At 34.6% G+C, this 26,804-nt stretch overlaps 1 protein-coding gene across 1 annotated transcript in view; it reads left to right on the forward strand.

Moving 5' to 3' along the window:
• The window catches only part of RASA1 (RAS p21 protein activator 1), a 62,491-nt gene that overhangs the window by 16,142 nt on the left and 19,545 nt on the right, over positions 1-26,804 (forward strand). The window contains exons 3-15 of the mRNA XM_084503016.1: positions 2,000-2,135; positions 2,966-3,036; positions 5,734-5,851; positions 6,853-6,884; positions 7,442-7,494; positions 8,174-8,324; positions 13,714-13,792; positions 16,063-16,183; positions 17,926-18,082; positions 20,688-20,775; positions 23,007-23,084; positions 24,761-24,918; positions 25,220-25,296. Coding sequence (XP_084359142.1) covers positions 2,000-2,135; positions 2,966-3,036; positions 5,734-5,851; positions 6,853-6,884; positions 7,442-7,494; positions 8,174-8,324; positions 13,714-13,792; positions 16,063-16,183; positions 17,926-18,082; positions 20,688-20,775; positions 23,007-23,084; positions 24,761-24,918; positions 25,220-25,296 — 1,319 coding nt within the window. The remainder of the gene's footprint in view (positions 1-1,999; positions 2,136-2,965; positions 3,037-5,733; positions 5,852-6,852; positions 6,885-7,441; positions 7,495-8,173; positions 8,325-13,713; positions 13,793-16,062; positions 16,184-17,925; positions 18,083-20,687; positions 20,776-23,006; positions 23,085-24,760; positions 24,919-25,219; positions 25,297-26,804) is intronic.

Here is a 26,804-nt window from a genome sequence, read left to right on the forward strand (position 1 = left end):
TTTTCTGGGATTACAGAAGTCTTTCTTTATACATTGGCTCTGTGCTCCAAGAAAGTTTTTGTTCATGCTTGAAATAATAATCTGAAACTCTGTATTTCAATAAGAACCTAATCTCTATGGAGTAATTCACCAAAATTCACGAAAATATGCCAAAAGATCTGGTCTAAATCCTTTAAAGTTACATTGTTATTTGACTCTCTATTTCATTGCTACATGCTTAAAAACTTCAGATTTCATCTCTGAAGATTCACCCTCATTTAGATTTTACACTGTTGTTTGGGAGAAATAATTCAGCTCAAAGAACAGCCTGAGAAGAAAGAATTTTATTAATGTATGAGATTACTGACCTGGTAAAGAAAACAGGAGTAAAAACAGAAGAAAGCAGCTGCAGATAAGTAATATACTCATTTTTGGATGAGAGATAAGTTTTGTGGCAGTTGAATTTTTTTCTTTTTATTTTTGAATTGTGCCCAAACATTGTAAAGGGATTAGCAGTGGAATACTGAGAAGATTCAGATACGTTTATTCTTTGTATTATTATTTATTTTGAAATATTCTTGAGATAATTTTTACCTCTTCTGGAGACTGGAGAGAGAATTAAGATGAGTTCGTAGATTTTAAGTTTTTCCTTAATAAGCAAAATCTGTTTACTTTGTTAATAATCTGTTTATTTTTATACTTTATTTCATATATTTTTCTCAGTTGATCAAAAGCAGTATATATACACTTAGACTTCCATTTGTAAAGGTGTACCATAAGATATTTTAGAAAGGATTCCAACAATCTGCAACAAGAATTCTGGAGAGAAATAGGAGGGCTTTTCTACCTGTGACACAATTTATTGGAAGCTGCAGGTTTTATAAAAACAGATGATGTTTAATGGTTGTACCAGAAATGATAACTTTTATATAGATGAGCGTCTCCTTTTCACTTTGTGTGACTGAATGAGCGGTTCAGTCCCTGTGCCAGCATCTATTCCCTGCTCCCAGCTGCTTTCTAGATAGCCCTGTAAGAATGTGAGTGAGCTGTTAACAAAGGGCAGCTGTCACATTTGCATTGCTGGAAAAACTCAGGTCCAGTTGATGCCACCAATTTACATACTTCCTGTTGTTTCTTTGGATTATCTGGTCAAAAACACTGGTTGCTTCAAATTAAGTACTTCTTTACATTTCTAAATGATTCTTGGTTATAACAGGAATGCTTTTGATACTGTTAACCCTTTTGCCTAGATCAGTTATTTTTGACTGCTTTGAGAATTTGTATGGAATAGCAATGAGAACAGATGTGGTACCTTCCATTTTTTGTATGACAGTGTTTTCATGAATCTGTATTTTAGGGAAAACACAGCCTTGAAAGAATAAAACAAACTTTTTTTAAAAGAATTCTTTGTGTATTAAAATACTGAAAATGTTCCATAAGCCTTTCCCTAACAATTAGCAAATACAGATCTTAAAAAATAAGTATAAGGAGATATTTTAATTATTCCAAAGTAATTTATTAATTTTCAGCATGGATAGCAAATTAACTGCAAGAAAATGACTATTTTTGAAGATGTTTGAATTTTCTGCATTCTATAATCAAGTTCAGTCTTCATTATGAAAATAATTTGATACTTTATTAAATACATACATGTATTTATGTCCTGCATGATACACATGGTACTGTTGTTGCATCTACTAGAGCACCCTGTCAGTTTTCCAGGACACTAATTATATTTTTCTGTTTAGTTTACTTCATTTAGTTGTAGCAAATTTTGTCTTTTTTTTTTCCCCTTTCTTTACAGACATAAGTAATTTCAGGTGAAATACCCATTAGTTAAGGTTTGTACATCTTTGTACAGAGAGGTTGTAATACGGTATTTTATTGAATGTAGATACTCTGCTTTAAAACTTCAACATTACCTAATTTCCTTTTGCTTTAAAAAAAAAAAAAAAAAAGGGATTTTTTTCTACAGATGGTTCGTTTTACCTATGTCAAGCTTCCTTTTTTTTATTAACAGGATTATTGCAATGTGTGGAGACTATTACATTGGTGGACGTCGCTTTGCTTCACTCTCAGACTTAATTGGTTATTACAGTCATGTGTCTTGTTTGTTGAAGGGGGAAAAGCTATTATTTCCAGTAGCACCTCCAGAGGTAAGTAGTAACATTTTTGCGGTAATATTTTTAAGAGCCATTTACTTGATATCATTAATCAGTACTCATAGTTTTCTTTGGAGAAGAAAAATCACTGCAGAAAGCTCCTGAGCATCCTACATAGGTTCAACATATCATGAGGTATAAGGAATATATTAAAAAAGCATTCTTACTGATGGAAAATAATGATTAAAAAAATGCTGTTTTTTTTTTTTTTTTTTTTTAATGAAAGCTAGATACTGGGTATTGCTGTTGTCTCCAAAAGTAGCAATAGCATTGCAGGTGGATAGGCATAAACAAGAAAATACATGTATGTAGTTCTTGGCTAGTAAGGAGTACCACTGTAATACAGCCAACCTTTATTGTTTTGTGATATTTTATGTATCTAAAAAAAAAATATCCAAATACTCATACTGTGGATAATCAAAGTTTCTGAAAATGGGGCATCTTTCAATTTCTCATCACTAAAACCATGCAAACAAAACTTAAAACCTAAAAATGTTTCTGATAGTTCAAGTTCTTTAAATTTCCATTGTAATTGGAAGAAACTTCAGATTTATATTTCCATGAGAATTAGCTTATTAGCAAAGTATTTTCAAGATGAGAATGTACATTATCTTTCATGGTACAAAACGAAACAAAGTGAGAACTCTCTACCTGTAAGTGTACGAATTGTATTCTTAGTGGTTTTAAGCTTGGAAAATTTAATGCTGTCGGGGGGGGATATAGGTGACCATTACAAATCCTTTTCTTCAGAATAGCACAGTATTGGGGAGAGGAGTTACAAGGCAGTGAAAAAAGTGTTACTTTTGCTCTCTTTTAAATTGTAGCCTGTGGAGGACAGAAGGAGAGTTCGAGCAATTCTGCCTTACACCAAAGTGCCAGAAACTGATGAAATAAGGTATGTTTTAATATAGGTAGTAGCAGTTCTGAGATTCTCCGAGTATGTATAGATACTAACAAGGATTTAAGTATACATTCATGTGCAATATGAACATCTCTTTTTCCAGTACGATATTGTTAGCTTAAAGGATGATTTCTCTGTTTTTGTTGTTGTTGGATATAACAGTAACACTTTTTTTTTCTCTATATGCTACTTTGTGTTGTACGGGAAGTTGCATTAGATTGTTAGAACTAAAATTAATTATGTTTCTCCAGTAAGTTTTATAAAGGCCTATATTTTTCTTAAAGAGGGCAAATTTGTGTATGAGAAAATTCTGTGCAGAAGTGTCTCACGAATATTTGAAATAAATGTTTTAGGCTGCTTTTTCCCTTAATTGTGTATAGGAAGTAGCTAATAGCAGATAAATAGTTCAAGCCAAAGTAATCCTTCCCACCAGAAAGAGAATGTGATGGTTGACTACCTAAAAATTTGAAACTAGCATACTTAGTACCTTTTTTTGAACTAAGAAAGAAGGAGTGACATTAAAGAAACAAAGGCTTCTGATGTGCTAGTATGTATTTTGTTGTCTGTGCTTGGAAACTTTTGTTTCCTGTGGCTGTTACTTTGTTCTCATTGCTTGTCTATTCTTCAAGTAAAGCAAAAATGTTTCTTGCTTCCTTTCTCTTCCCCTTCTCCTTTCAAAAAGTCTCTATTGAACAAATGATATTTCAATGTGTAATCTCTAGTAATTTAAGATTTTAAAAGGTTACTGAACTGTGCTGGTTTATCATAACTTTGTTACACTGTTACTCATTTCCTTTCTAACATTGATAGCTGAAGAATTTCTTCAGTATTGTCTGTGTGCTGTGCACCTCTTGATTTTTCATGATACTCTGCATATGTGGGAAGGAAACAAATCCAACAGTCCCATCTCCAATAGAACAGCATATGCTAATTACTTGGAGTGATAATGCTTTCCTGTGATACTAGATTATTTTTTTTTTTCAAATAGAAAAGTGTGAGGGTTTCAAAGAAGTTTGCACTGATTTTTAGTCTCATGAGACTGTCTTGGTTTCACAAGCTGATTTAACATTCCAAGTGAATTGGGAATTGGCTTGTTTTTAGGAGTATTGATCTAAGATACAGTTGGGCTTGCTGACCTTTTAGGTCCTTTTCAACTGAACTATTCTAATATCCAGCAATACAGAAAAAGATATAAGAGCTTTATATCCTTGTTAGGGTGGAAACTTATTGCACAGCTCACAGCCTAATCCAGCCTGACCTCCTTAAGGAATGTTGTGATGATATTTATCATTGAGGTGATGATTTTCTAAGCAGGGGAGGAGAAGAAGAGGGTGGTAAGGCAAGGAGGGAAGTCTAGTTATACATTTCAAATAAAACTTCTTACTACATGTAAGAATAAAAATACCAGTCAAGTCCAGTACGTGCTTACTGAACTTAACTTACAGGAGAAAAACATTTTGTTACTTTTCTACAATTTTTATTGTGATAGCAAATAATACCTTTTCTCCCTGTTCCAGGATACAGCTGAAATGCAGAGCTTTGTGATAGGCTTATGAGATCATGGTTAAAATAATTCTGTTCCTGGCATTGCCCAGAACAAAGTTCTCAGTTTGTTCTGGGTCAAATAAATGTACTCTGTGACTCAGTGAATCCTGACCGAAAACTTTGTAAATACTGATGAGGATATTAAAGTTAATAGCATTGCAGGATTAATTTCAGCATATCATCCATGCAGCAACTTACCGTGTAGTTAGTTCTTCATAATAGAGCTGATGTAGGGTGCTCTTGCTGGCCGCCACCCATTCTTACAGCTTAGGTTCATTAGCAGATGAATTAATTCCATGTTCCATTAGGCTTTTTTATTTTAGCTGTTGGCTTTATGCACGATCTTAATGTCTTTTTTGGTAGCCATCTCAAATGAGAGAAATGTTCTTTGAAATTTGCTGTGTAATTTTGGACTGGATTTGTAGTTAATGAACTTCAGTGTCTTATACATGTAGATACTTCCTGTACCCTTGATGCATCATCTGACTTGATTGAGAAGTCCTGCTATGCTACAGTGAAATGCTTATGTGTGACCTGAGTTTGGGATAACTTAAGGAGTAACTTACCCAAACCTTCTAGTAATGAAGCTCCCTTAGGCACGTTAATGCTTCTTATTTATGCTTTTCTTGTAGATGATGCCATGGCTTTTCCAGTAACTATTCTATACTCTCTTCGTAGCACTTGTTTTCCTGTGTGAGAACATAAATAACAGATGTTCCACAGGCTTCTGTTATGCTAGATTAAATTTCAATGAAAGGAGTGTTATTTTCTTACAGACTATTAATGGCATTTTAATTGCTTTACTGGTGTTTTATATTTGGTCCATCTTGAAAAAATGAAAGTATTACTATCTTCTAATACTGTTGTGTTATTTCTGTCTTATGCATTGTTAGTACACTTTAAAGTTGACAGAATTTAAATATGTATTACATTTTGAATGTAAATTAAAGAAATATAAATATTCATATATGATAGCCACTTAAACCATGAGAAAAATACACACGGTATGCTTGGAATATCAATGTATTTTCATAAGCAGATTATCTCAAATGTTTTGCTGAAATTCTGCTCAAGAATTCATTGTGTTCATTAAAGCTTGTATTGTGATTATATTTCTAACTTTGTTATTACTGTAATTCTCTTTAGTTTCCTTAAAGGAGACATGTTTATTGTCCATAATGAATTGGAAGATGGCTGGATGTGGGTTACAAACCTTCGTACTGATGAACAAGGTCTTATTGTAGAAGACCTGGTAGAAGAAGTGGTAAGTAATTTTATATTCAAATCTTTGTGTATATATCTCTATGTGTGTGCATATAAATAAATACATGTAAAATACTGAAATCAGTGACACTTAACTGCCTCATTTTCAGTTATATGATTTTTTTCTGAGCCTAGTAATTGGATCTAGTGGTTTTAAAAAAAACTATGAAAAACATTTAAACCCTATTCAGTATCAAAAAAGCACTTACTCACATGTTGTCCAAAGAAATACAAATGAATGGTACTGCAAATTCGCTAAGCAGTTCCATGAACTCAGCTGTCTTTGTAAAGAATCTGCTGGTCATATTATTGCATTTGTGTTTTATGTTTGTGAATGTTTTGTGGCAAACTGTGTACAGGGTATGGTTTTATGTTGTGGCAGGTCTTTCTTTTAAGGTCAATACCTAGAAAGTATTAGTGAATTAGTTGTACCTGGAAGGGTATATGCTAACTCGAGAAGTTAACCAGGTGACCTGCAGGGTTTAAAACAGAGTTTACTGCAAGAGAAGAGACAGTTTAAAGGACTTGCTAAGCAAGAGCTTTTTATTTTTTTTCTTAAAGTTTAGCATTGCTTTGGATGTTTTCCTGTGCAGCATAGGTATTTTGCTGTTAGTGGAGTTACTTGCAGCTGCTTCTTACAGATCCAAGTGACAATGTGAATGGCTAAATTGAACTGGTATTACTAGAATATTAAACTGGAGACTTTTATATCAGTGGTGAAGTTAACCTTAGGAAAGCTGAGTTTTAAAACTTACTGTCTCTAAAGAAAGGATTGAAACACAACAAATAAAATCCTCTAAAATATTGTATTTTGGCTGAATTTTCACTTTGTGAATGAAGAGGAAAACTTTCACAGAGGTGCAATAAGCCCTTTAGTTCAAAATATCTTAGGCTACATAATGTGTTTTTTTTTTTTCTACAAAAGGTCTTAGTTCAGAAAATAAACTTCATAGGTTAATTTGTACTGTTTTCATGCACTTAATATGTTAATTTTCTCATTAGGGAAGAGAAGAAGATCCACATGAAGGCAAAATGTAAGGATTTTTATTTTTTTTTTAAATTAAAAACGAATCATAAAATAACTGATTGGAAACCTCTAGCTGAAGTTTACAGACTTTTGGGAAGATGAACAGAAGATAGTGATTTTTTGTGTTAGGAAAAAAATATTTCTATATTAACTGCTAAAGATGCACAGGTAATTGACATGAAAGTCTCGCAAGTCTCAAGCCTATAATTAAGGGATTTTGCACTGTTAAAATCATCAATGAATCCCTGTATGATCACTTAACAGCCAAAATATGCACATTGGAGTATTTCATTAGGATTGTGTGTACTTCAGAGGTAACCTGTTCAGATCTGCTCAACTATAAATGCTGGAGAGAGCAAAGTACCATTACAATAATGAATCTGTTAATCTTAGCTTTTTCGTGCTGTTGGTAGAACATTATGCATTAAGCAGCATAATCTTACCTGCCTGTGTATTAGGTCTTCTTAAATACAGATCAGTCCATAGGTGCCTTGGATGCCATCACAACCAAAAAAAGAGAGCTTGTAGTCTTGCTTTCTAATTTTTCTCTTCATCTTTGTTAAGATGGTTCCATGGGAAGATCTCCAAACAAGAGGCTTACAATTTGCTGATGACAGGTATTTGCACTTCTGGTATAGTGGTAGTCAAATAGCACAAAGCAATCCTATTTATCTTAATTTGTGGCAAAACTTGCTTTTATGTTTGAACTTAGGAGTGTCTTAGTTTGACCAGACTCTGGTTGTTATTGCAATAGAATACTACATTGAAATAAAACTTCTATGAATGTCAAGTGTATTTAAATTCTCAAATACAGATAATTTAAAAATTTTGAGTGAAAGAGTGAAATTCTTTTTGATTAATACATGTATTAAAAAATATTATGGGCTGGTAATATAATATTTCTCAGAAAAAAAAAGTTATGGACCCAAAGGGTCTTTTTGTAGACGAAGTATTTCTTTAAATGAAAACATGAACATTTTTGACCCATGCTGTTAAACAGAATACTTCAAATATAAGAACAAACACCATTAATTTTTGAAAACACCTCATTTTTTTTTAAATGTTCTTAGGTAGGTAGGTAGCCAGCTGCAGCTAAATCAATTTGTATTAACTTTGGCAGTTTAACATTACTTTGTCTGATTTGGAATCTGTGTTGGAATTTACCTCCTAGTCTTTGTCTCTCTCCTTGAAGTGTGCAATTCTTGTTAATTTATGCAGAAAGAGGTTTGATGAGGGCTCATAAATAATACTGTAAGAAAAGTAACGGTAAATAACACTATTGTGATATCTTTTCAGTTGGTCAAGTATGCAGTTTTCTTGTGAGACCTTCAGATAATACACCTGGTGATTATTCACTTTATTTTCGGACCAGTGAAAATATTCAGCGATTTAAAATATGTCCAACTGCAAACAATCAGTTTATGATGGGAGGCAGATATTATAATAGGTAAGTTTTAATGATAAGAAGATTTGTGTGTACTTTATGCTTGTGTAAAGAAACTGCATACTTTGTTCCTGATAATTGCTTACTGGTTTAAGACTTTAGTTTTCTTAACAGCATACTCAGCATTTCACCTAACTTGCTTAACAGTTACTTGTGACTGAGAAGTTCTTGAAACCGAAGCATAGCTTTTTTTTAATTCATTTTTTTTTGAATTGTTCTTCTGCAAACCAGTTTCTTCATACAAAGTTGTGGATCATATGTGGAGGTGTAATTAAGAAAACGTTGTACTGTCTTGGAAGCTGCGATTTGTAATGTTGGTTCTTCTCCATTTGAAAGAGGATGTTAGTTTTGTATGAGACATTCAGCAGAGATTTCGAAGTGTAAATAATAGAAAAGGATATTTGCCAGTAAGGGAAAAAACACTTTAATTGTTGGATGAAGTTATTAAATGGTATTATAACGTCTGAGTGATACTTTGGTAAGAATTGCAGATGACTTCATGTAGAGTGAGGAAACTTAGAATGTGTTTATTTTGCCAGTAGTACAACAATACAGTAATCTGTACAAAAAGAAAAGTAGATTACAAGAGATATTACCCATTTCCATGGGAAAAGCTATCAATGCAATTCTATCCGTGATAATATTTTTAGAGTTTTTGTAGATGTAAGACTTCTCAGTAGTAATAGCTCACCTCCATCTTTTCACACAATCAGAACTTTTCTAGTCTTGTTCACCTAGAACCAGGGCATTCTTCATCCCAGTAGAGAATTTCTCTCACTCATTCTCAGATGTTGAGGTCTCCTAACTAAGAAGTACTGTGGATTTTTTTTCACATTTTGTAATGGACAAAGGTGTGAGGCTAAGCAATTGGAACCTATGAATCTGTGCATATCGCACACCCAGGCTGCCTGAGTACATTAATCAGTCTGGCCTCCAGACATCCTCATTGAAAACTGAGCTGGCTGCAGTGACAGCTTTTCATGCAGGTAAATGCTCCTGCCCATTCTGTAGTTACATGGCTTATTAGGAGGATGGTAGGCCAGAAGCCCTCGCCGCTGGTGATGTAAAACTAATTAGCAAATTAGTGGAAGTCAAATTAGTCTCAAATGGCTTTGCAGCATTAAATAGCACACCTTCAGAAAGTTACAGCATTAAGTTATTACTTCAGAAAATTAATTTCCCAATGCTGAATTCACTTGAAGTATCTATATGAAATACATTTATCACAGGAGAACTCTTTCCTCCAGATTATCTTCTGTGGCTTATCTAAAAATTTAGTGTTTGTCCTCAAGCTGAAAATTTTGGCTTAAGGGAAATGCTGCTGTTTGTTTAAATGCTTGTTTGGTTCCAGTAGTCTAACCTTTTCTATACTGAGCTGTTTCATTAGGTGTTCGCCAGATACCTCTTTTAAATTCTGATGCTACTATTAGACTTCATCTTTAAAAAATAAAAATAAAAATCCTTGGCAGTAGAGCTGTTTTTAAATATTATTCTCTTGCAGTTTTGGTAATTGTAACCAATGTGAAAAAATCAAATAGAATACAACCGATCTGCTCTTAATTTGCACAGGGTTGGTTACACTTAAGTTCTGAAATTATAGTCCAAGATCTTTCATACAAAAAAAAAAAAAATCTAAAGAATACTAAGGAAACTTAAAATAAGTTTTATTTCTCAGGTAGTTTGAATATCCAGACACAGGACTGGAAGCTTGGTGCCCTCTGCACACAGTAGTATGTTTCCTTGTATTTCAGATGTGAGACAGAGTTGTTCTGGGTGATCATGGGGAAAATGGTGCTGGGTGCATCTCAGGCATCTACTGTTGTGCTGCATAGGTAGACTGTTTCTTCCACTAACCTTACGCATTTCCATGTGCTGCCACCACTGTGTATGTAAATTTTTTAGATCTTTTTATAAATTAATATGACTAATAGACTGTAGTTGCAGTCTGTTGTGAAGAGGTGGCTTTCCTGATTTCATTATCTTCATATCAGCTCTACGTAATAGCCAATCCGGAGTCTTTTGCCTGACCACTTGAGGGTCAAAATATATAGCATATATATGGTGTTTTTATTGGAGAAATTACTTTGGCTATATAATAAAATCATATTTTCCCATGAACTTCAGGAAACAATGTAACTTTTGTGATCTTCTTGTTTATTCCATGGATAACAAGTTTCTCTGTTAACAGTCTCCTTCGTACATTTTGATGGAAAAACTGGCAAAGTCAGTTCTTGGTGCCTGTGCTGAGTTTGGCTAGGATGAATTTCATTTTCTTCACAACAGCCAGTGTGGTGCTGTGACTGGGATTTGTAACTTAAAAAGGTGTTGGCAAGACCAGCAGCATTTAGGCTTTTGCTGGATGGTGCTTGCACAGCATCGTGGCTTTGTGTTTCCCAGAGGCACAAATTGATCAAAGAGATGCTCAGCAATAAAAACTGGAAGGGGTGTTTGGTTTTCCAGTGGTTGTTGGTCGGAGTCTGTGTGGACATCTGCCTGCTTTTTGCAAGGTGGTGAGTGATAGCGCTTGCATCACTCTGCCTTTCCCTCCACCTGCCCCCTCCCTCTCCACCTTTTCACTTATTAAACCCTCTTTGTATCGACCCACAAGTTTTCTAAAGTTTGCATTTCATGTTTCTCACGTTCTCTCCTGTCCTGTTGAGGGCAGGGAATGAGCAGGCACTGTTTGGTTTCTAGCTAAGAAGGCAGAGCCAGGCACTTCTTTGTCATGCCTGGTGACAGGACAAGAGGCAGTGGGCACAAAAGGAAGTACAGGAAATTCTGTTTAGATGTAATAAGTTCTTTTACTGCAAGGGTGACTGAACGCAGGAGCATGTTGCCCACAAAGGTGTGGAGTCTGCACTCTTGGAGATGCTACCCAAGGTCCAGAGCAACCTGCCATAGTTGACCCTGCTGTGATCTAGGGGGAGTTCAAGTGGGTGATCTCCTGAAGTGCCTTCCGTGTGCAGCAGATCTGTGGAGAACTTGCATATGCTTCACAGTCCTTGTGGGTTTGTTTGTTTTTAAAAACACCGATGTTTCAGTTCTGATTTTAGAACCTGTGGTAGGAGATGCATACCAGACCGTTTCTTCTGTCCTCCCCATCTGCCTTCTTTGCTAAATTCAACCTACATAACAGATGACTTTCAAAGATAAACAAACAAACAAAAAAAAGTGATACTAAGGTTTTGTTTGTTTCTATTGATTCTACTGCAAAGAAGTGTTGACCCAGCAGTTTATAGAGGGAATTTAGTTTTCAAGTTATCTTTAACTTAACAGACAAGATGATCTGAAAATTTAATAGTTGATTGGAAGACACTTTTTGTTTCTGACTGGGGAATTAAATCTGTGTTTTGATATGCTAAACAATATGGATCTAACATGTTCATTCTTTTTCTTTATAATTTAACGTGTAGAAGGTTGTAGCTTCTGCTTTTTGGATTCTTCATTATTTTAAATGTCAGTGGTTGGAAAATCTTGAATCAATTCACCCTTTAAATTTAAAAAAAAAAAAAAAAAAAAAGGATACTGCTCATAATGATAAGATGCTTTTAAAATTACCTAGGTAGCCAAGACCTGAAGAACCTAACAAGCCCTGTGCTCTGCATTCTAAAATCACTAAACAAACTGTAATGTACTATTGAGATTATCTTTATTTCTGTATATTAAACCAAGCTTAAGGATTTTTTTATCCTTGCTTATTTATACCTTCCTTTATGCGTTTTGTGTAAGGTTTTTGTTGCTGTTAGACATTGAGAAGGGTTATGATTTCTTTTTTCCTGTCCTTTAGATGAGTTTTGTGGTCAGTCTGATTTCATGCTTGACTTCTCACACGTTAGGTAGCTCTGATCATTTGTTAAGTCATGTTTCTAGTCTTGCCTGGAGATACCTGGTATCTTTCTGTGTTTGCAGTGCACAGTTTGTTCAGCCGCTTCAGCTGCACTAGTGTTGAAGCAATATATGTATGACCACCCAAACTGAGCTCACTTCAGGGAGCAGAAGGCTCAGAACTAAGTCCTTAATCACTCCATCAAGGCGTAAAATACTAGCCTATATGGCACACTGACTGCAGAATGAGTTCTCAAATATAGCTGAATTTATTCTTCAGCCCATTTTATGAAATTGGAAGAAATTAGGCACTTGCTTCCTATGTTAAGGAACTCCTGGCAGGATTTTTAATCAAGGAAGGAGAGAAGGCAATGATGGTCAAGGTATTCTTGATCTGATAAATAAGAACAAATATTGAATGCTGTCTTACTTATACCTAGATGTTGGCAGCAGCTACTTTACATGCCAGATATGATGACTGTGTCATTTTATGCAGTGTGGTAAACTTTCAATTTTTACGGAGAAAATGATACACCAGGTGTATCTCAATAAAAATTACTATTATTTAAATGAAATAATTAAGAAATCAGTCATTATGCATGGCTGATAACTAAAATTTTATGTGGAACAATTCATTATTTTATCAAATGTGTACTAATTCATTGCCTTAGAAAAAAAGAAAGTGGGCTAAGATGTCTTGCCATTTTATTTAAATGTTATTGAGTTTGTTTATACTGTACCATACTTTTCCGTGTTGGACATAGCTGTATCCAATTCTAATAGGTCAAAAATCTCTTCACTGTGCTTTGATTATATTTGCACAAATTGCAACCTATGAAGTGAGAAATCACATTCAGTGTATTTCTGCTTACTTAGTTCTCTTTTTCAGGTTGATATTTTGTATATGAATGATTCATTTGTATCGGTGTTCATGTTGCTGTTCTTTATTATAGTGTAAATTTCACTAAATGTAAAAATAAGTTTAAGCAACTCATTTACCTTGAATTTCAGCTTGTGTATGTCAGTTTGTCTCCTGAGCCTTCCAAAGTGTAATCTGAATCTAATAATGATGCAGGCTTTCCTGTAGAGGGGTGCTACTGATTGTGTATTTAATTTAACATGAAACCTTAGTAATTTCCAAATATAATCTGCATGATCTGTTACAACCCTTCTCTATTTTCTGCTCTTCCCTTCCTAGGAAGAAATTGTTTTACAGACTGCAGTACTCTAGGACTTTGAAAGCTATTATCAATGAACTAGCAATTTTCAGCTTAGTTGGAGAACCAGTAAAGCACATATGCTATTTGAGTATGGGAAAAAAGCATCCTTGTTTGGCATTTTAAGCAACTAAACAAATCTACAGATTTTAAACTTTAGACACTATGAATTTTGTGATTTTTTTTCCTCAATGTTAGCAAATTCTCATTGCTGCAAAGGAGATTTCGATGTTTAGCACTTGATTTTATTAAATGTTGACGAATTTCTGTGATTCATATGGAAAAGCAATTCTCAGACAGGAAAAACTAACCAGTTTAATATTTAAATGCTGTTTTTCTTTCTGGAACAGTATTGCTGACATCATTGAGCACTACAGAAAAGAACAGATCGTTGAAGGATATTACCTTAAAGATCCTGTTCCAATGCAGGTAAGATTTCATTTCTGAGCATTTGGTGAAGATACTGACCTCCCCTTCATCATCATCAAGCCTGCTTATAGTATAGGACCTGAATTAAAGCAGAGATACCAGTGATATTTAAACAGCATCATCTCTAATTTTCTTTTTTTTTTTTTTTCAGCTGGTATATTTCTTTTTTTTTTTTTTTCATGTGTATTCACTTATCAAAGGTAGGAACGTAGTCAACAGAATAATAGTAGGCTCTATCTGTGCTACAAGGTGTTGATCCTCTGCTGTGTGCCCCAGCTCTGCTCCCTGACTGTGCAGTGCTGTGCATTAACCCCATGTGTTAGGAGGAAATCACAGCAATCTCCAGTCTTTTGTCCCTGAGTTGTTTGTTCTGCTGGAAGAAACTTGTAGATGCAGAAAATCTTGAGTTGCAGGGTTTATTCTGGAACACTCTTGCCCCATCACAAAAGTTCATCCTTTCCTATATTCTCACTAAGCCAAGCATATCAAAGGCAATATTGTCTCATACCATTCATTCTCATAGTTGCCCTGCTGCCATCTATTCTGGTTCTAGCTGTGCTCACTCCCACCTTCTTGCTGTTTCCCAGTCTGCTGCTGAAGTGGAGTGAAAAACAGAGAAGTCCTTGGTGCTGTGCAAACACTGCTTAGCAATATACAAAACACTGGTGCATCATCAGCTGTTTTAGTCACAAATGCAAAACAGCACCATATGAACTGCTATGAAAATAAAGAACTGTCCCCACCAAAGGCAATACATTGTCATAGCTACGTTCTGTTTATAGCTCAGTCATCCTGTAAATGACTCAGGCATTCAGATTTCTCATCTATTTCTCATTTTCTAGTGGTAAGTATCAAAAAATGCAACTTTTATGTTGCATTAGTAGCCTTGCATCTTATTATTTCCATCTTCCCTGTGTTGCTGATAGTCTTGTGTCACTGATGCTCCCCAATGCAGATGTGAATTTGGAGACTAATCCTTGAAGGCTTTGCTAGTGACTTTCCTCATGCTCCATGACTCCTTTTGGGCCATAGTAGTAATTGTATTCATTTTAGTTTTTTTCATATGCACTTAGAGTTCCTTTAGTAATAATTTTCTGCATAAGACTTCTGAATAATTTAAAATAACATTAAGTAATGTTCGTGAGTTTTCCTTGTTTGAAAATCTAGTGACTGGTAGTTAATTTTTAGGTTTGGCCATGTATTACCTCCCTTCCACATGCCGCCATGCTCTGTGTTTTTGAAGAAAAAAAGTTGGGAAGTTTTGGTTACGGTTAGTGTGAATCTGATGGGACTTCCTCAATATGGAGGTCACTAAAAAGACGGTCACTAGATCTGTTTTGTGCTCTGTTCCTTGAGTAGTTACGTTACAGAGATTATCTTGTTCATAAACATCTGGATGTTGTTTCCATTGTAGGTCCTGTTAGTATTACCAAAATATTTTTCATCTTGCCTTTGCTATATTGTTCAGAACCATAGTTCTGACAAATAGATGGGCAGGAAGAAAAGTAGAAATTCAATATCGAGCCAGTTCATTTATCACTTTTTATCTCAACACTGTTCTCACTGCTTGACAGTCTTGTTTTTCTTATTTCTTATGGTGAAAGACTTTTTGCTGATCAGCTTGCTAGGTAATGTCAAACTTAGCTTGGCTTTTGGCTGTTCCCATTTGTTAACTTGCTTTTCCAGATCTTACAGTTTTCTGTGTGATTTATCCTTTTTTCTGTCTCGTGTTTCTGCTTTCTTCTGTTGTATTCTGTTAAGAGTTCTATCCAATTAGAAGACGTGAATTTTAATGAGGTGAATGAGGGTCTGTGCAACTCTGTGGGCGTGTTGGTTTTAATTGAGAAGTGTACTGTTCTTGTTGCTTCAGAGTTTGTCCCTGATTACTCTGCCTAAAAAGCCTTGATAGAAGACAGGCACTAGATAAATCTTTCAGGACTTCCATAAATTTTACAGAAATCACTGTGAAACATGCTGCTTTCTACTTAGTGGGAAAAATACACAGATGTTACCTTATAAAAGCTGGTCTGTATTGATCACTTTTATCATGACTCTGGTCTAATAATTCCACAGAAAATAGTTAAATTACATTTCTAGCAAGAGTATATTACTAAAAATTCATGGGTTTTAATAAAGCAGCGTAGAGAACAGTATTAAAGATTTGTTAGTAAGATGATCTTGGTTGCAGCCTCAGTATGTGATTTTTTTTTTTTTTTTTTTTTTAATGGTGGTTTCTGAGCCTAAGATATGTTTTCTTCCTTGTTTACTAGCACCAAGAGCAAGTGCTTAATGATACGGTGGATGGAAAAGAAATCTACAATACAATTCGTCGCAAAACAAAGGATGCTTTTTATAAAAATATTGTCAAGAAAGGCTATCTTTTGAAAAAAAGTGAGTTCTGTTTGGTGTTTTTTTTTTTTTTTTTTTTAAACAGACCTGGGTACACATACAGTGAATTTAGTGTATAATACTGGTACTACAAAGAACAAAATTAAAGTGGGCAAAATGTTGTAGAATGTATGTAAAGAAGATATATGTATGTGTTGAAGTTTCTTTCCTTGACTTGCTTATGAATAGAAATAGATAATGTTTTCACACTGCATATAGTTTTGTGTGTCGTTTTGGAGTTTTTCATTGTAAAAAAAAAAAAATCAGAGTACAGCACTACAACTAGACATACCTGTCAAAGTTAGCTTTCAAACTAATTTAACAAGATGCATTTTCATGAAAAGTATTTTATATGGAACTCAAAAAAAATTCTTGCAGACAGAATATATTAGTGCTAGAATAGTACAAATCAATTCATTTGTACAGCTCTTTCGTTAGTCCAAGTTAGGTTGTATGTTTTAAATTAAAAAAAGTATTTTTATGTACAAGATAGATCCTCCAAAATGTTGTTATATAACACTGATACCATCACCATAATGTGCAATGAAAGGATCAAAAGTAGACTGATGTGTTATTTTATATGCCTGAAGAATTGCCACTCAGCAAGTCTTTAAGGTTCTGGAGCAGCTAGTACTTTACAAAGTGTTTATTTTTACTTTTTTTAAATCAACTTTAATGGAAACAAAACAAATCAATAACAAAAGATTTGATGACATAAATGACAGAGACCGCAGCTAGAAGGATAAATTATAGATAGTATTGTAGGTAGAAAGCAAAAAGTGAGGAAAAAGTATGAAGTCAAATATTGCCTAATAATAATAATAATAAAAAAAAAAAGGCACAATCATAGATCTTACAAACAGAACAAGGAAAACATCTATTGCGAAGTTTAATTCTGAGGGAAGCTGTACAGGGACATGGCAGAGTGAGGAACTGGATGAGAATGAAGAGAAGTTCAGTTAAATGGGGTAATGATATACTTTAAAAGTGCAAATAGGATTACTGAGCAGGTGTAGAGAGATGCCCATAGCTGCGTATGGAACAACTATAATGAAATCACTCTTCATCCAGCAGACTGTGTGGTAACTGGATGTTAGTCATCGTTTCAAAAACAATACTAGTATTCATTCATTAAAGCCTGTGGTGGATTTGTGATGATCAAAGCGTAATGTTAAGGCTGAACATTTTTCTAAAATGCAAACTTATATGTGACTCATAAGAATTAGTTCCAGAACGTTCTTATCTATCAAAGTTCAGAGAATGTTTTCTCTGAAACAAGGGAACTAGCCAAATTATTGCAGATGGGTGCGTTAAGATACTGTTATAAATTGGTCAAAGTTCATGAATAATTTTCTCATGTCAAGACTTTATTTCTTAATTAGAACTGTTGTAATAAATGAGATCACAGCATCAGGACATTATTTGTAAGCATACAGGGTCTTCCTGCTGATATGAACCAGTTGTCCAGGCAGCTCATATACACTTCCTTAATCCTGTTGAGATTGGTGAAAACATTTAGAGACCCTTTTGCAACTGTACCTGAATTATGACAAGGGTCTAGATTTAGCTACATGTTGCATAATATTTAGTATCTATACTGATAGTATACCTGTTGTGATTAGCCATATATTGTTCTTCTGTTTGCAGTTTGACAAAAGCTTACTACTCTGTTCCATTATCTTCATTTATAAAATTTCCATTTTCTTCAGAATACTATATTAACTTCTTGCTTTGCTTTTCTACAGGTAAAGGAAAGAGATGGAAAAACTTGTACTTTATATTAGAGGGAAACGATGCCCAGCTTATTTATTTTGAAAGTGAAAAGCGAGCCACGAAACCCAAAGGACTAATAGACCTTAGTGTGTGTTCCGTCTACGGAGTACATGACAGTTTGTTTGGCAGGTGGGATGCTGGCTTTTGGTTCTTGTATGTGCAGCAGGAGAACTGACTGCTCATTTGAAGCATGTACAATGTATGTGCAATGTGTTGCCAGGGAGCAGGTTGCTTTGACTTGCCTTGTAACTCTTGGTTCATACGTAGTTGCTAGCAAGAGTTCATAAACAGCTTGTAGTTAAAACTTCAGTATTCAGCGTTAAAGCTTTATTGTGAAATGAGGTGTGATAACGATTCAAGCATTCGCATTATTGAATATTAAGTGTAATAATTGCTCAGTGTTTCATCTTCTACACATTAGAAATAGTGAGTGAATGCTCAGGGTTTTAATCTTTTGAATCTAGAATTGACAAGGAATTTGGAATTTTCTTAAATTCCAAAAGGTCTACATTTCTTTGATAGGCAGTTGAAAGCTAACTTGGTTAAGCAGAGTTTGTAAGTGTTTTTGTATTTAAGAATGAGTACTTCTGATAGATCAGACCAACTTTAAAAGTAAGTTAATTCATAAGTCAACATCCTTATAAATTTTTTCAAAAACAAAAACTATACTCAGATAATTTTCAGATCAAATCTTATTTACTCTAATACTTTAGATACAAGTCCACTGACCTCTATTTAAAGCTATATACAAGAAACATGAATGCTTACTCCTAGAAGTGTCAGATTAAAAATAATTAAATAGAAATTCTGGTAAAACCCATGTATTATCATTTAATCAAAGGGGATTTGTAGCCAATTTCATGTGATTTTTTTTTTTTTGCAAAAAACAAAAAACTGCCCTTGAACATACATGTTTAAAATTAGTGGTGTTTCTTAAGCTGGAAAGATTTTTGCTCCACCAGGTTTTTTCACTCTTAAATTCTAAAAGCCCATGAAACTAATGGAATGAGGAGCATACACATAAATAAAGTGTAACAGAACAGACAAAAAAAAAAAAAAAAAAAAAAACAACCAAAAAAAAAAACCTACTACAGAAATGTTCCTCATGTGAGATAGCAATTACAAAGGAAGCTTTGGTGTACATTTTAAAGGAGAAGTTTGTTTAATGGTGACCTTTTCTTAAGCAGCTTCCAAAAACCCCTGTGCTGTTTTTAATATGAAGTTGGAGAGTCAGTGGTACTAAATGTGGGTAGAAGAAGATGCATGGTTGCATCACCTCAGGAAGCTGCTAATAAGGAACTGTAGCTGAGATAAAGTTCCTCCTATACTTTAAGTAGCTGGTATTAGGAGAAGGAAAAAAAGAAAAAAAAAAAAAGGAAAACAATACAAACCCTTCTTTTATCATTTTCTCAGAAGTACAGTGAGGTCTGTAGTTTTGCTTGTTTCTTTGGGGGCAGTGATTTAAGTAGCCCCAGCTCTGGTTACATCCTGCTCTCCCCCATCCTTCTGTGGCATGGAGACAAAATGCTGTGTCGGCATTTCACCAGGCACTGAAGAGGATGGAGGAACTGAAGAGTGACATGCCATTGCAAATGAAAAAATAAGATCCTCCTTGTAATGTTGTGTTTAGGACAGCTAAATTCGTTCGAACATAACGTGGAAGTTTGTGAATGAACGGTGCACTTGCAATAGCTTATAATTTAACAACATAAAGATAGTCTTGATAGTCTTTTTGACAAAGGAGTGGGGTTATACAAAATGGCAAGGACACCATGGTTATGTTTAAGGTTTTAGAGTGTGACACATACAAGCCTCTAAAGCATAGCTTAGTGATGTGGTTTAGTGGACTTGTTAGTGTTAGGTCAGAGGTTGGACTAGGTGAACTTTACAGGTCGCTTCCAACCTAGATGCTTCTGTGATTCTGTGACATACATCAGACGAGTAGTGTGTGCTCCAATACACATTTTATTAGTTTTGAGACCTGTGGAACACAGGATATAGAGGATTCGTTATGTTAGTGCCATTCCCTGAGCTCCCGAAAGAACAAATCTTTAACTTGTCATTAATTGTGGGAACTAATGCTGAAGTTCTGCTTGTTTTAAAAAGCCTGTGGGAATAGTCCTCAACCCAGATAGTTCTCAGATGATTAGTTTTTTGCTTAGACTACAAGATAGTATACGTGCATATGCTTTATAAAACATTTTAAAAGTTTCTTAATGCTCAAAACCAAACTAGCTGTACAGAAACACTATTTTCCTAAAATTACATAATGTGTTCAAACCAAAATACAGTTTTGAAGCATGGGAGAAGTTTTGTTGTTGGAGTCCATCCTGTCTCTCCCTTCTCCGTGGGTGCTGTTGCTAGAGTTGTGCTCACCCCAAGTTGATGCCATGTTCAATGCTCCTTTCAGACAATCAGCAGAAAAATTAGTCCAGTGTAAATGTCATTTTAATTCATTCCAGCTGGAAGGGACCTTCAGAGATCAACCAGTCCAACTGCCTGACCAGTTCAGGGCTGAGCAGAAGTCAAAGCGTGGTACTGAGGGCATTGTCCAAACGCCTCTTGGACAGGCTCAGGGTGCCCAGCACCTTGCTAGGAAGCCTGTTGCAGTGTCTGGCCACCCTCAGGGTAAAGAAAGGCTTCCTGATGCCCAGTCTGAGACTAATAAGTAAAGGTGTCTGTCAATGTTATGAAGATTAATAAAACATATCTTTTTGTTTTGTTTATCTTTAAGGCCAAACTGTTTTCAGATAGTAGTTCAGCACTTTAGTGAAGAGCATTACATCTTTTACTTTGCAGGCGAAACTCCAGAACAAGCACAGGTGAGAGCTTTTGTTGGTAAATATAATTTTAAAAGTGATTTGTTTGCCTTGTAGTGTTCAATGATACCACCCTTCTGTAGCAGGAACCAAGTATACCACAAATAGGTAGTGGTTAAGTCTATATTAGCAGGTGTTACAATGCAGTAGTAGGAGACAGATGAGGGAAACTATTGCTGAGAATCCAGCACCTGCCTACCTGTGTTTTTTTCTAGTTTGGACAGGTTCAGGTGCCGAGGACTGAACATCCATTATGTTGTTTAATGTTTTTTGGAGAACATCTCTTCTGTTATAATTCAGTACAGAAAAATAAGTTGCTCTCCAAGTGTTTTCTATATTGGCAAATCAGAGCACAGCGTTTGGGAGTTTTCTTTGAGAGCACTTTCCTTATACACAGTAAAATGTACGTGAGCCCTGTGACCAAAGTCTGTGGAACGACTGCCTTCTGCAGCTATTTTTCCTGCCCATAAATTGATGTTTTTTCATAGCTTTGGGCCCTGATTGTTCATGAAAAATAACATTTTCTGTTTTCAGTCAGTATCATTTAGTTTCTACCTCTCTAGCAGTTGGATTTGTCGATTAAGAGTTATAAGACAGGAGCCTAATGCTCTGAAATTCACTTACCAGCAGGAGAGCATATGCAAGATAAAAACAATGTTTTTATTTAATAAGGTCACAGTTCTGATATATACAGGTTCCATCAGGAGTTAAGCTTTGCATGTGATTTAATAGGAATCAAATTAAACCTGTTTAAAACACTTGTAACAGGCTGCTATTCACCAGTGCATTAAGGGTTATATAAATTTAGTATTCTTCCAGTGCTGTAAGCACAGAAAAGCACAAATTTTCCTGTTAATTTATTATAAATTCATGGAAGTTACTGAGATGACATAAGAATATTTCAGTGATGTTTATCATGTAACTCTTAATGTACTATCTTTAGAAGCAGCATGCAGTATAGTAATTGAGAGTACATACATTACGTAATTTTTTACATTAATTTTAATGTAGTTCTGAAGCTTCTGAAACAGAAGCTTCTGTTTCGAGAAGCTCCTGCTTTCTTTACTTTATAACATTTTATATAGAAGACTAGTTTTATTCCTATATTCTGGAAAATATGATGGTTCTCGTGTAATGCAAATAAATATCAAAGCAACCATCCTGTGGGTTATGTGTAGTCTTTAAGTACAAAGCATAAGTGAATGTGAAGGGTGGTACGCTAGTGTCATTGTGTTTGTAGTGGCACATTGTTCTCACTGCTGTAAGTTTTGGCATTTAAGGGGTTAGGTTTTCCTGTTATGAGTGAGTATTAAGGTATACTGTGCATCTAGGAGTTATTCCTGTAAATTTACAGTATTTTGGAGGCCTTTTGTTTTTTTGATCACTACTCCTTACTAGAATAAGAAAAGAAATCCATTAAAACACTGTGCAGTGCAGTTGAAAGCCTTTCCTACCATGGAAGGTTTAGCAAGCCGAAACCTAACTCAAGCTGAGAAGGGTCTAGTTGAGAAGAGCTGCAGAAGATGATGTTCCAAAGCTAAGACCCTGTACAAAGCTCTTCTGTTAGGAACTTTCTTACACTCCTCTGACTTTTTCAGATGTGACCTGGTAAGCTGGCGGTGCCTCTTAGCAGCTTATTCAGTTTAAAAAAAATGCACGAAGGTTCCATAGTCAGTTTGGTGTTAGATAACCTGTGTGTTTTCTTTATTGAAATGAAATCCATCTATCTGTTCTGCTTTATGCATCCATGAGCAGACAAAAGGGGGGTGTATGGTATACTTATCGTTGTTTAGTGCTGCTGTAGTTTTTGGTTGAAGTATACAAGTACTGTGACTGCAATACAGAAATATTGGAGAGAAAAATCAGAACTATTTGTCTTGTTAACTGGTATTTTCTCTGAAGCAAACAAGTTTTGCTTCATTTTATATGCCCTTTGTAATTTAATGTAATACTACTAGCTTGGAAAATTGACAAAAGTCACGCTGTATAGATCTCATTAGCAATGCTTGGTATTTCCAAAATAGAAAATGGTTTGGATTAGCAAATTCTTTTTGCATTTGCTTGTTAAGGATAAGAATTTTACTTTAACAAATTTGAATACCTTGGAATTGCGTAAAACATTAAGCTAGGGGGATACTTGAGATATTCAACATATCTTTTTAGATGTCTAGCCCATTGCAAGAATCACTGTCTGACTTTGTTTCATTACGCTATTCCACATCCTTCTCTCTTAGGACTGGATGAAAGCTCTGCAGATGTTTTGCAGTTTAAGAAAAACCAGTCCAGGAACATCAAATAAACGTCTACGTCAGGTGAAGCTGTGTAGTTAATATGAGTCTTCTAAGGGGAAGGGAGGGGGGAGTGTTTTGTCTCCTTGTGAAATGAAACTGATAAATCTGAGAATTTTCCTTTCAACAAATTCTGCATGTACTTGCTTTTCATTTTAGAGTTATGCAGAACCAGAAACATTTCAACTTTGCTATAACACATGTACACGTAAAGACCAAGTGTTTTAGGGAATCTGCAGATGCTATGCTAAATATTACTGTCTGACCTCATTTGAGTAAAAGTGTAAAGAAGTCAGCATTTGTATCACCTTATTCCTTTAGATTCTCCACATTTTGAGAAGCTTTACAAGAAATTGGCAGACTTATGTATAAACAAAATGCTTGTTTAACTATTCATTTTTAGTAGCAAATACGTGCTGGTCCATTCTTGTGGCATAGTATCTCACATGGAATTGCTGTCATGGCCAGAATTTCTTACAGATGTAGATGACAAATAGCCATAAATGACTAAGTCTGTAATGAGTGGAGAGTAACGGGAAAATAGTTCAAGAATGCCTGATAGTTTTGAATGCTAGGATCACCAAAAGTAATTATTTTAGCAGGCTGTGGAAAAAGAAATAGAATACAATGTTTTTCAGCACACACAGAATTATTCTGTAGTTAGTATTAAAGAAGATTAAATGCTTCTGAAGGAAAGAACTAATTGACTTCACAGATGAACTGGCAGGTGAAAATTGTGGGCTTGTTTTTTTTATTTTTTGCAGTTTGCAAAAGCTAAACGGAGTGGCAATCTGAACTAATTCTGTTCTTCAAAAAACAAAATGTTTATCTCCATACAGGAATAGAATAGGAGATAGGTAAAAAGTATGTGTGAGTCATCAAGATGAAAGATTAAAAAAAAAATCGCACACTTCTATTTCTATCCTAGAGAAATTATGTCAGGGAACATAAAAATGTGAAGAGAAAACAGATCAATTAGTTCGTATCTGCATGTTCTGCAGAGTGTAATGGAAAATAAAATCCTGCTGGTGACTTTTATGGTGTAAGCTGTCTTCAAAGAGAATGTAAAGAAACTAATGTGAATTGTTACATAATTTTCCTGTAAAGTCATTTGAAATTAGTGGTGCTGAATATTTGAATTTAAATAGAATGTTGACCCGATCAAATGTGGTGATTCCTGTATTTATTATATGTATTTGACATCAGCTGGTATCAGTAGTTGTTTGAGTCAGATATGAATTACATGTGTTTCAGAATTTTGTATGGTAGGAGGCAGTTCAAAATACTCTTCAAAGCAATTTTACATAATCTGTTAGGAAAGCACCAAGTACACTATTGTGTTTGCAGTCATCCATCCATGGCTGTTACTTAAAGTGCTGGCTCTTGATTTCAGTAAAATTTTCTCTGCATAGAACAGCTAGTATTTGCAAATCCTAATGTCTCATGGGATGCGTTAAAACATATGGCGTCAGAGATTTGTTTTCAGTAATTATTTGATATTACTGTTACTTTGTCACTGGTACCTCTTAAAGTGTTGTTCCATTACATATGTTCTTTGCTCTCTCTATCAGGAAATTATAGTTTGGATTCAGTATTTATACGTTAATGTTAAGCTTCCCCATGGAGGAAGAAAGCTTATATTCATTTGTTATGTATTTCTGTTGTAGCAAAAAGAAGTAAATCTTTTGTGTTTTCTTTAGGTCAGCAGTCTTATTTTGCATGTAGAAGAAGCTCATACCCTCCCAGTAAAACATTTTACTAATCCGTATTGCAACATCTACCTGAACAGTGTCCAGGTAGCAAAAACACATATCAGGGAAGGGCAGAACCCTGTGTGGTCAGAAGAATTTGTTTTTGAGTAAGTCTTACTCTTCTTGAATTACCAAGTTTCACTTGTAAGATGCATTGCATTTATATTTTTTAACACTGTGTTGTCTGTTGTGTATGCTTTTTAAAAAAGTTGTATGTGTGGTTATATAACAGAAAAATTTTAGTCATAAATGCATGGGCTGAATTTTCTGTAGGTATCTAAATATCTTCGTTAATGTAAGTGTGCATCTTTGGCTGTAAATGAGAATTCAGGATTGGATTGAGTTTAGAATAAGGTTAAATGCCAGCCAAGTATAGTATTAATTGAGGCTTTCTGTCTTTTCTCCTAGTGATCTTTCATCTGATATTAATAGATTTGAGATAAGTCTTAGTAACAAAACAAAGAAAAGTAAAGATCCAGATATATGTAAGTATTTTTCTGTAAAAGTTGCATATGTATTGCAGCAATGGATTCTTTGTGCAGTTTTCATTACTCTTGTAATTGTCACAAGAGAATTACGTATATTTTTACACTTACCACACGACTGTATTTGTATGTTTTGGATGTTTCTTACTGGGTTTGCATTAATGTTTTTTACAGTGAAAGCTTCCATGTTTTCAGTAATAAAATGCACAGTAATCCAGTCCTATGTATTTCATGGCTTTCATAGTTCTTTGCTGGAATAGCTATTATGTTATACGATGACTATGCCTACCCAAAAGCAAGGGGAAAAAGTCTGCTTTTTAAGTACTGTCTCACTGAGCTAATTTCTGGGATCTGTTTGAAGTATGAGTGTATGGGACTCTTTCTCTGTTTAATTTTTTGTTGCTCCCAGTGAAAAAGGAAAGGGAGGAAAATGGTACTTTGATCATTTAAAAAAAAATAATTAAAAAAATCACCACCTTGAGAGTCACTGGAACAAACTTTGCCTGGTATTCTTTGTTTTACCCCATCTGTGTACTTTCATTGTACTGCTTCTGGGCTTAATTTATATTTTTATTTTTTAAATTTATATTTTTATTTAATTTATATTTTATATTAATTTATATTTTATATTAATTTATATTTTCTTACACCTTCTACAGGAGTTCACAAGAATTTGCTTTTTTTTTTTTTTTGTTACCTAGACAGCTGCTTCTTCAGCACTTGTTTTGTTTCTATTCCAGCAATTTAATAGGAAGCTGGTAGGCCCAGAAAAGAAAGGGCTCAATCTGAAGAATGTATTCTGAGCTTATTATATATACGTGTGTGTGTGTGTGTATATAATTTGTGTATATATATATAAATTATATATTTACAAATTACATATATATAATTATATTATATGTATATACTATATATACATATTTTATGTATATGTAATATATAATTTGTATATATAAAATATATATTATATATGCATATATATATATATTGTTTTATATATTGTTCAAGTTTGGTTCCCTTCCCACACAGTGTGTTTTAGGCTTTTTCTTCTATTCAAAGTATCTTTGTTTGCTGATGTACCCATTCTGTAGCAGCATCAGCCCCCACCTCCTCCTTGCTATGCACACATCCTCAGCCTGTTTGAAGAATTTTTCGTTTCCACTGTATTCAGACCTGTCTGTCTGAAAGCCTGGCAGAATATTTATAATCTATTGGAAATGTTTTCGGTTTATGTATATTGTGTTACTGGCCTGTTTTTTTTATGCCTTGTTGATAATTTTGTGATTTTTTCAGAGAAGAGATATGTAGAGAAGAGATTGTAGCTGTGACCAAAGTAGAAGAATTACTACTCAGATTGAATGCTCTTGGAGCACCTCATTCGATTCCAAAACTTTGCCCTTCCTCTGACTAGAAAAATTCTTGCATACCTGGAGGAAAAAGATAGATTTCTTCTGACAGACAAAAGGGCTCTAGTTGCTGTTTTGAGCATGTGATTGCACTGTTACTAT

This window comes from Aythya ferina (genome assembly GCF_964211825.1).
Source record: "Aythya ferina genome assembly, chromosome: Z".
Lineage (NCBI taxonomy): Eukaryota > Metazoa > Chordata > Aves > Anseriformes > Anatidae > Aythya > Aythya ferina.